The sequence below is a fragment of the Chelmon rostratus genome, chromosome 5 (genome assembly GCF_017976325.1).
Source record: "Chelmon rostratus isolate fCheRos1 chromosome 5, fCheRos1.pri, whole genome shotgun sequence".
NCBI classification, from domain to species: domain Eukaryota; kingdom Metazoa; phylum Chordata; class Actinopteri; order Chaetodontiformes; family Chaetodontidae; genus Chelmon; species Chelmon rostratus.
In genome coordinates this window covers 27,311,577-27,321,463 of record NC_055662.1, presented here as the reverse complement: position 1 = coordinate 27,321,463, position 9,887 = coordinate 27,311,577, and the positions used below count along the sequence as shown (strand labels likewise).

At 46.7% G+C, this 9,887-nt stretch overlaps 2 protein-coding genes across 2 annotated transcripts in view; both read left to right on the top strand.

Annotated features, from left to right (window-relative positions):
• The first annotated feature begins 996 nt into the window (after positions 1-996).
• On the top strand, positions 997-3,183 carry neflb (neurofilament light chain b). The gene is made up of 4 exons (XM_041936493.1): positions 997-2,067; positions 2,261-2,385; positions 2,497-2,906; positions 2,999-3,183. Exons 1-4 carry the CDS (start codon positions 997-999, stop codon positions 3,181-3,183), a joined length of 1,791 nt encoding a protein of 596 aa, XP_041792427.1.
• Positions 3,184-9,250: 6,067 nt separating this feature from the next.
• The window catches only part of dock5 (dedicator of cytokinesis 5), a 29,013-nt gene continuing 28,376 nt past the window's right edge, over positions 9,251-9,887 (top strand). The window contains exon 1 of the mRNA XM_041936296.1: positions 9,251-9,423. Within this exon, the coding sequence (XP_041792230.1) occupies positions 9,381-9,423 (43 nt within the window). The 5' untranslated portion in view covers positions 9,251-9,380. The remainder of the gene's footprint in view (positions 9,424-9,887) is intronic.

The following is a 9,887-nucleotide window of genomic DNA, read 5'->3' as shown; positions in this document are numbered from 1 at the left end:
ATATTGAAATAATATATAGACAAAATTATTAGTTTAACTGGATACTCAGAACAAATGTTCAAACCTGTCTACATTGTGATAAAACATTGCTTAAAGTACAGATATTAGTCGATATTTATTTGTGGGTATCATTTCAAATAAGCCACCCCAAAACAGAATTTCAGTTATGCAAGAACATATCTTACAGCCTACGCTATTTCTACTGCAGGGCCGTCCCTTACTGTAGCATCTGAGGTACTAGGTTCATTAAAAATGCAGTCTATGTAGAATAAATCAGGGAATAACAAGGAGGGATGCATGTAAATCTCTTATACTAATAATTAATAACAAGATAGTTATCTTATATCAGTGTACTCTGTCTTGTACAGGTATATATATCTATCAGTACTGTGTCCCCTGCATAGCAAACAGACAACCACCAGAGGGCAAACCTTTATTTTATAATTGTGTAGGTTTTCTCTGAAATTGCTGTGCTATTTTTTCCTAATCACAGGATCTTCCAAATTACTTAGATCATAATGATATTGTCATTAATGTTTTTTCTAACACACAGCAGACAGATGATGCAAAACAGTACAGAGCAGTGTCATCTTTCACAAAAGATGCTTTTCCATCAGACAGAGTTTGTCCAGTTACATGACAGATACGTGATGTCTTTGTCAGGATTTATGGTGGGAAATTGTATCAACTTCTGCAGTTTTTCGGAGTAACAGAATACTGTTTTTGTCCTCAGTGACCCTGTCTGTTGCAGTCCCTCGATGCTCTACCGCGTATCCCCGCCTCCTCCACCCCCCACACCCTTCCTCATCCCACCCCGTCTCTCCCTTTGCTGAGAGTGGCTGGCTGGCACCATTATCAATTCCTTCTGTCAGCATGCCTGCAAAAATAGCTTACGTCATAGTCATTACTGGCTCTATAAAAGCCAGGGTAATGCAGATTCACAGTGCAGTCAGCCCAGCCACACTCCTAGAAGTAAAGCAGCCCGTCTCTCAAGTCATGACGTCCACCGGCTTTGACCCTTACTTCCCGTCTACTTACAAGAGGAGAGTAGTTGTGCGCAATGCAGGATACGGAGCTGGTGGAGGAATAGGATCTAGGTCTGCCTACTTCAGCCATTCTGCCCCAATCACTTCCTATGCATCTTCACGCAGAAGTTATCCAACACACACCCGAGCTATTTCCAGCTACTCCTCCCTGCTTTCTGCTCCAGTGTCTGCAGCCGCCACTGAGCTACGCCTTGACCAAGCAGCCCAGGTCAGCTCTGAGTTCAAAGCAATAAGGACCCAGGAGAAGGCTGAGCTGCAGGACCTTAATGACCGCTTTGCAAGCTTCATTGAGAGGGTCCATGAACTGGAACAGCAGAACAAGTTGCTGGAGACTGAACTCCTGCTGCTCAGGCAGAGGCAGACGGAGCCATCCAACCTTCGGGCCCTGTTTGAGCACGAGATCCGTCAGCTCCGAGCCGCTGTAGAAGAGGCCCGCCATGAGAAGCAGGCGGCCCAGACCCACAGGGATGAGATGGAAGATGTGCTGAGGAACATGCAAAAGCGCTATGAGGACGAAGTGCTCGGCAGAGAGGAAGCAGAGTGCAGGCTCATGGATGCCAGGAAGGGAGCAGATGAGGCTGCAATGGGCCGGGCCGAGCTTGAGAAAAGAGTCGGGACCCTGCTGGATGAGCTGGCCTTCCTGAAGCGCCTCTGTGAGAGTGAGATTGCGGAGCTGCAGGCCCAAATACAGTACAGCGCAGAGGTGTCAGTGGAGATGGAGGTCACCAAACCTGACCTATCCGCTGCCCTCCGTGACATCCGAGCCCAGTATGAGAAACTGGCTCAAGACAACCTTCAATCGGCCGAAGAATGGTTCTGCAGCAAGATGAATGTGATGACCGTAGGCACTGCTCGCGACACAGAGAGCGCACGAAATGCCAAAGACGAGGCTGGAGAATACCGCCGCCTCCTCAAGTCCAGGACGCTGGAGATTGATGCCTGTCGTGAGATGAGTCAAGCTCTGGAAAACCAACTACAGGAAGTGGAGGAGAAACAGAGTGCTGAGATCTCTGCTCTGCAGGTGAGGAACAGAATAAAGCAGCAGGCCTGCAAGTATCTCAGTGTCCTTTGTATGAGCATGAATGAATGAAAGTCACTCAAATATATTGATGTGAATTTTTATATTTTGTGGCTTTTGGATGAGCCTAACTGCCGGTGTTTTGCATCCAGCCCATAATATACCACTAACGTGCTACTCAATCTTTTCAATACAGGACACAATAAGTCAGCTGGAGGATGAGCTGAGGGCAAACAAGAATGACATGGCTCGCTACTTGAAGGATTATCAGGATCTCTTGAATGTGAAGATGGCCTTGGATATTGAAATTGCGGCCTACAGGTGAGTGACTCTCTGGTGTTTTGTATGCTGTGCTGTAACTGTGGGATTTAAATGATTTCCACCAGTAACTTAACATCTTATTTACTTGGGATGTGTGTTCTATTCTGTTAGGAAGCTCCTTGAAGGAGAGGAGAACCGTTTCAACGTGGCGGCACCGGGGTCTGTCAGTGTTTACTCCCAGGCCATGTACGCTGCTCCATCCTACGGAAGAACACTGTCCTCCATTCAGCCTCAGCTGAGCTCTGCAGCTCCGTACCTGCTGACCTCCCGCTTGTATGCTTCATCACTCTCCACTGAGGAGACGGTTTTCGCAAGCCAAGCACAGCAGGCAGAGGCCAGCCCTCCTCAAGAGGAAGAGGAAGAGCAGGTGGAAGAGGAAGAGAAGGAGGAAGAAGAGGAGGAGCAGGGGGAAGAGAAGGAGGTGGAGGCAGAGGAAGATAAGGGGGAGGAAGAGGAGGAGGAGGCGGAAGAAAAGGAGGAGGAAAAGCAAGAAGAGGGAGAGGAAGAAGCAGACGGAGAAGGTTGGTGTGGTGCATTTGTTTAATTGATATGTGCATGTGTGTGGCAGTAAATTAATTCTTCTCTCCCTCCTCACATGGTTTTGCAAATGAAGAGGGTGAAGCAGAGGATGGAGAAAAGGAAGAGGAGGTGGAAGGAGGAGAGGAGAGCGCAACTCAAGAAGAGGGGGACGCTGAGCAGAAAGAAGAAGAGGGTGAGAAGGGCGAGGAAGAAGCTGGAAAACAAGAGGAGGTGGAGGCTGAAGACAAAGATGGAAAAATCTCAGATAAAAAAGTTTAGATTTGAATGCTTTAAAAATACCTGCTAGCATTGCAGACGTCTTCTCTGGTTCTTTGTATGAACAGCCAAACCAAATGGAAATCTCTTGAAATCAGAAGACAACATGTTGGTGAACAAATTCTCTGTATGATCAGCTTGAGTGACTCACAGCATGTGTGCACATTCTACCAGCAAAGATGTTAAAACAACATAAAAGCTAATCAATGCATTTACGATGGGAGGACGTGGCGAGAGCGTCCAGTAGAAATTCTGCTTTGTGGAGATTTGTTTGCAAACACCTGTGTGCTTTACTGTCACCGATACGCGCCTGAACTACTGTCTGTATGTGCAATACTCCGTCTGAAATGCCTTAATTCAAGTCCTTCGCTGAGGCCTTTAAGTCCATGATGTGCTGCATTGAACTTGAATAAAGCCTTGAAGCCTTGTCAACCTAAATCTGGCCCCAGGCTTTATACTTGGAACAGGAACAGTTGCAATGGATTAAATCAAATAGCATTTAGCATAAATAAACAAATTAGCAGAAAATCATATTCAATGTCCAAGCTCTGTGACTCACTTTACCCTGAAAGCATAGACAGCTTTAGTTGCTAATTAGCCCGAGGCTCCATTTTCATTCAGGGTTTAAAACAAAATGTTCCTTTTTCACCAGACTGTTAATGGAAGTTAATGGAAAAAGTACACTGACGGCAGCCAAAGAGCCCTTGGGTCTATCCATATTGATAAATCAGTGTGCCATTGACTGGAAGGGAGGGTGGCTGCAAACCAGCAGCAAGCCAGGAACCCTGAGTTGTTTAAGTTCTTCCTGCAAAAGACGCCAGAGCATGAAAACAAGGTGTTGAACAAATCAAACGTTTTCAACACGATCTGCTAATAAAGCCTCAACGGATTTCTCTTCGCTTGGTGACACTGAAGTCCAGCGTATAAGAAATGAGTTACAGAGGCATTTTCGTCTTTATCTCCAGTCAGCAGGTCGTGTCTGTTCTGATGTGCCTACAGTCTCTGTGCGATCAGCTGACACCGGTGTTTTTCCTGCTGCCTCGCCCTCGTCCACATCACTGTCCATAAATCAGGGCGCACTGAAACCTTTATGACTCAGCTCGTCTGCTGCACCAAAGAATCTGGCCAAGTGTCAACTCACGCAGGACGGCGAGAGAGTGAGGGAGAGCAATTTCATTATTTCACCGGGGAGAGAGAGATTAAGGAGGAATCAGGGAGAGAGAGGGAGAGAGGAGAAATATCTCACTGCGCTAAATGTTGACAGAGGACAGAATGTTTTTCTACCCAGCAAAGAGACTGAACGACCAGGGGCTTGCTTCAGGCCTCTGCAGAGATGCAATCCCTATCACACACACACACACACACACACACACACACTCCGTCTGCTCACAAACATACGTTTGATGTATCTGAAACACACTTGAAATATGGCATCGTCTTATAATTGTAACACATGACTACACTTTTTGTGCATGTGGTGCAGGCTCGAGCCGACGTTGCGTGTGTCCGTCTGTTCGCAATCTCCGTCTCCACTCCCTCTTCATCCTTGTCCTCAGTTTACCCCACCCTGAGCTCAGCTACACCATCTTCCTCCCTCGTGTTGCTACAGCGCAGCCAGTCCAAAGGAGCACTCAATTTAATCATTAGAAATCCTACTTTGCAATGAATTTGGCTCCGCTTGCGCACACGTCTCACCACTCAAAGAGATAGCAATGCTGTTAATGTTTTCTTATTGATTCAAAGTAAACTAATGATATACGAGCGGCTGGATTTTAATACTCAGACCACCCTGCAGACAGAATGCTGAAGCGGTGATAGAGCTCGTCACAATAAACCAACAGCAGGATACATAAATACTCCCTCAGGTGCTCGTAAGGATCACTCATGTTTCGTGCAGCCGGGGGTTTGCAAGGCCATGTGTGTGTCCAGTGTGTGTGTGTTGGTGCATCTCAGGGCATGGGGGCACACTGACCCCCTGTAAACGTAGCAGTTCAAGGCAAAGCTGTATTATTTTTATCACATTTCATCTCTCTGATATTGAGCTCCATCCCCTATTTCATCCGTCACATTTGGAACAGGATATAAATCTTATAGCTCCCTCTTCCTCGTGTGGACATACACTGCGTCAGAGGGGAGGGGGCCCGTCACCGAGGCCCACCGAGACCCCCCCATCCTTTCATGGAAAACAAAGAGCTGAAAGTGCAGCTGGAGACATCAGCAGCCGCTGGTTTCCTGTGGAAACGTAAGAGAAATAAGTCTCAGTATTGTACAATTACCCCAAAATAGATTTGACTGTTTCCGATAGAAAAGTTTCTGCATTCAGATTCAAACATTACAGGGAGGCAATAACACATGTTGGGTCGTCTCATTATACTGTCAAATCGTAACACCTAAATATGACATTTGTGTTACAAAAAACTGGGGAAAAAATTGGCTTTCATCTCCTCCTAGAATTTAAAAGCACACTGACTAAAGGCTGGCTCGGTCCCAGAGTCATAAAACATTGTCTGCATGAGGAAAAGAATATCAGCTTTCAATTACAACAAATGCATATTACATTTCAGGAGGACACAGAATACAGTGATATACTGTCAGAAATCTAATCTTCAAAGCAGCAACACTGGTTGTCATCTGGTTTTCCTCTCAGGCCTCTGTGAAATGCTGGACTTTACCCACAAGCAGGCATCTGCAATAGGAAAAACATATATTTACATTCGATCTTTCAATGAATACTGAGAGAATAAATCAAAACCCAGAGTTAATGTGTTCCCGCCTTTGGCTGGATGATATTTTCACCTTGACAGAAGCAGCTGTCATCCGGATTATGTTCTTTAAACTGGAGGTGGTGTGCAGCCCTCTCAGACAGCTCAGGCCCTGGTCCAGACAGCGAGGGTGGTCATGCTGTAGTCTGCCTTTTCACGAAGCCACGCTTTGTCTCCACAAATAAAAGGAAGCCTTAGATAAGAGTTGTGGCTCCCTCTGCTGATCTGGGAGAATCACCTAATTAAAAGGCTCTGCCGAATGAGCCGTCGCATTGGCCTGGAAGACAGCAGACAGAGCCTATTTCATTTAAAGACATGGCACTCTAAAAATAGGTACTCGCCTCTCCTGGTGTACACATAGCCACGGTTTTCAGATGGCCTTATGTACCCAGTACAGGGGTACAAAGGATGCTTCACTGAGTCAGATGGAGACAAATGGGAAAGCCTCAGGGCACATCCTTCCTCATGCATCACAACCTGGAAATGAGATGTTGGACTGGATATAAATGTGCTAACCCTAACTCACCCGAAGAAGACTGACTCTGTGATCATGTGCAGTAACACTATATATTTCCTGCCGTCGTGTCTGTGTGTCTTCAGACTGGGCTGTATGAGAAACCTGCAGAGAGGCCGGCCTGTCGCTCACGAGCAGAGTAAAGCTGCAGGAATTCACAGGAGCCAATATTACCTGTGACTTTAAGCTTGTGACCACGGTGACACAGGATCTGACGTCAAGCAGCAAAAAGAAACGTATCTTTGCCACAACATCGTGGAAAAGTGGAAAAGTTTTGATATACCTGCACCAAACTCAACTCAGTCAACTGCAAATCAAATTCTGCCTCAGGACGTTGAGCCCTTGTGCACAGATAGTGCAGTGACCTGTAGTTGCTACAGCATTGCAGGACCAGGCTATTACCTGATTCTGCTGCCAGACAGCCAGGTGGATGCCGAGGACCAATTTGCCTCTGGCGTCATGCGGTCCTGGCAGCGGCCCCATAAATCCATTAGGCCTTTTGTCCGCTGTTGTCTCAAGAATTGAACACCTCAGTGGGGGCTACATCTAGTGTTTAGAGCCCCACCATGCAGAAGTCTCTGAGGCGTTAGAGCTCCTCACATCACAGAAATCACAGGTCACTGAGTTTAGTAATGTCAGCCACTGAATAACAAAGGAGTCAAGTCAGGTCAAGCTTTATTTAAAAGGTACATTTCATACATATATGGATGCTCAGTGTGCTTCATCTTTGTGCATCCCATAAAAGCAAAACACAAGCACTCAAGCATGCATGTACACAAACACTAATGAAATGCTGCAGAGTGTAGGACGGTGGATGGTGGATAGGAGCATACAGTATGTATTATTCTTTCAGCTGTCTGTCATGCTAAATGTTCATTCATGGTGTTCCTGTTTGGCGAAGCACTGAGAAGCCCTCAGGCAAAGTAAACAGACAGGAAACCCTTGTTTCAAGACAACAGCAGTGGCTTCATCTCTAAATAACCGCAGCCCACTCACACCACAGCGCTTCTTGTCTTCCATGCAAAGAGTGAGAACAATCAGTCTCCATGTTCAGCTGTTCGGGCTCTGCATCCACATGTGCACCTGTTTCCATTTATCCCACACATCTGCACATGTTTTTTTAATCACTATTACTAAAATGCTGCAGATAGTCAGGGGGGTTTCATGGAAGGATGTCTGAGACGTAGCATAATCTGAGAAGATGAGTGGAGTGGGGATCACCTGTGAAGGCTCAGCCTTATGGAGCATTCAACTCCAGATGAACTCAGCGCTGCCCGTCACACACACACACCAATGCAAGACCTGCACGCACACACACCCCGAGCAGCACACCAGCATCTGAATTTAATGATTTCGCTTTAAAGACTCTGTGGGGGGAGAGTTAAGTTAAAGGTTCACAGCAGCAGATATCTGAAATACCACGGCAAGCGTAGCACAACCCTGGTTTTATCAGGGGCGGCCTGCTGTATGCAATAGCACAGAGCAGTCAGTTGATGGCAATATTGTATTCCTTTTTGTAGATTTCATTGTTTTTAACTGAGCCCAATGACAACTCTTCACATCTGATCAGAGCTGTGAGAGATTTTGCAGAAAGAATAAAGAGAATCGTGGGTGAAGAGGGTATGAGCAGATTTAAAGCCCCTTACAATAAATTCAAATACTCAGCACCTGCAGCTCAGCCAGAAACAGGTCACAATAATCATGTATAACAGCTCGAGTCATAACCTTGGAAATTCTACATTTATCTGTTCCTGTGTTTCAGGATGAGCTCAGTCAGTGTGTGTCAGTCCTTTAACACAAATAAATTCCACAACTACACCTGAAAACAAGGAAATAATTCACATGTTTTTCTGTGCGACTTCGCTTCAGGATTATGTGGTGAAAATGATGATCATTTTTGTTTTCCTTGATTATAGTTCGAGCCGGTACCAAGCCTTTCATAACGCTATTTAGCAGTTGTCAAACATTCAATATTTTGTCCTTTTCAAACTAACAAGATGCAATAATAGGTTTCAGTCAGACTCTGCTCACCACAAGCTGCGTTTTAAAGCAGCGACACCACAATAGATGGAAAAAAATGGACATCACACCGTCAAAGGGAACAACAAAAGAGCTGGATGGCTGAACGTTATTGACAGCAGCATTTGGCCGACCGGTGGCAGCAGAAAAAAACACACATGATGGGCAAACAAAAGGCTAAGTGGGCTACCAGATCTCAGCCAGCAGCTGGAAATGACTTCACAGCAGTGAGGGGGGCTGTGATATACTGACATTTAAATGAAAGCCAGCTGCCTCACTGAAGGACACACGTGTTTGGCCATAAGTTAATTGTGCTGCTTGTGTGAAATCATATGCAGATTTAATGAAATATATGTCTCTGAGAGTGTATAAATCTGATTGTGGTCTCTCAGGATCAGGTCTCAGGTTTAAATGAGCCGGTGTGAGCTGCAGCATGGACTCACAATTCAGACTCATGTTAAATTAAAAACAATAACCATTTATTTATGACTCTGATGGCAATTAATTTCTCTCCTCCACATCAAACTGTGTGTCAGTGTTTCCACAGCTGCCAGGAGGAGTTCAGCCTCATTAGGCTCCCTGGACCCGCACTGAGTCCGGACTGCGGCTGAGACCAGTTTGCGGGTTTTTGGGTGATTCATTGATTGACTGGTGATGTCTGGGCGCAGCCCTGATGGAGTGAGTGTGCGCCGGCTTCGGGTGGTTGTGGGGGTAGTTTGGAGGCTGGTGGTTCACGCCTCTCCTCCTCTGCTCCCAGCCGTGTGCGTCCTCCTCCCCCCTCCCCGCGCACAAGTCATGATGGCGGAACTGTAGTCTTCGGGACGAGCAGGAGTCCGCCGCCCGTCCTCGCTGAACGATTGTATGTAGGTACTCATTTACTCAGCCAGCTCCACCGTTTCCGCGCGATGACCCGCTGGATCCCCACCAAGAAAGAGAAGTACGGAGTCGGTAAGTGCGCTCGGCTCGCGGAGCTTCGTGCGTTTTGCTCGAGCGAACTCCCAGAAAGTGAAGTTGGAGGAAAGACGCCTCCCGAGTTTGGGAAGTTATTGGCGACTTTGTAGCCGTCGGTACATGTCGGGTGGAGCCGGTGCAGCCCAGCTGGGTCACAGTTCAGACCAGGAGAGCCTCCGTGTTGTCTTTGGGACTCTGAGTGTTTGCTTGTAGTCAGAAATGAGGTGGTGAGGAAACATGGAAGGGAGCCAAGAGTTCAATGAGCATACCAGTCGTACTTGTTCTTAATCTCGCTGAGCCGACTTGTTCAAGTTAGGGTGAACTTCATTGAATCCTCATTTTGCTGGAAGGTCCCTTGAAGCCCCCTCAAGGGCTCCTGTAGGGCCCCCACATGGGAGCCTGTGCTGTGACTGTACTGTGTGCATGTCAGATAAGAAGGCTGCATTTGAATAGAGGCAGGC

Excerpts from the sequence above, each read along its gene's own strand:
- neflb (XM_041936493.1), top strand. The coding sequence starts at position 997 with ATGACGTCCACCGGCTTTGACCCTTACTTCCCGTCTACTTACAAGAGG. Across the intron at positions 2,386-2,496 it reads ATTGAAATTGCGGCCTACAG|GAAGCTCCTTGAAGGAGAGG; the intron begins GTGAGTGACTCT and ends CTATTCTGTTAG. Across the intron at positions 2,907-2,998 it reads GGAAGAAGCAGACGGAGAAG|AGGGTGAAGCAGAGGATGGA; the intron begins GTTGGTGTGGTG and ends TTGCAAATGAAG.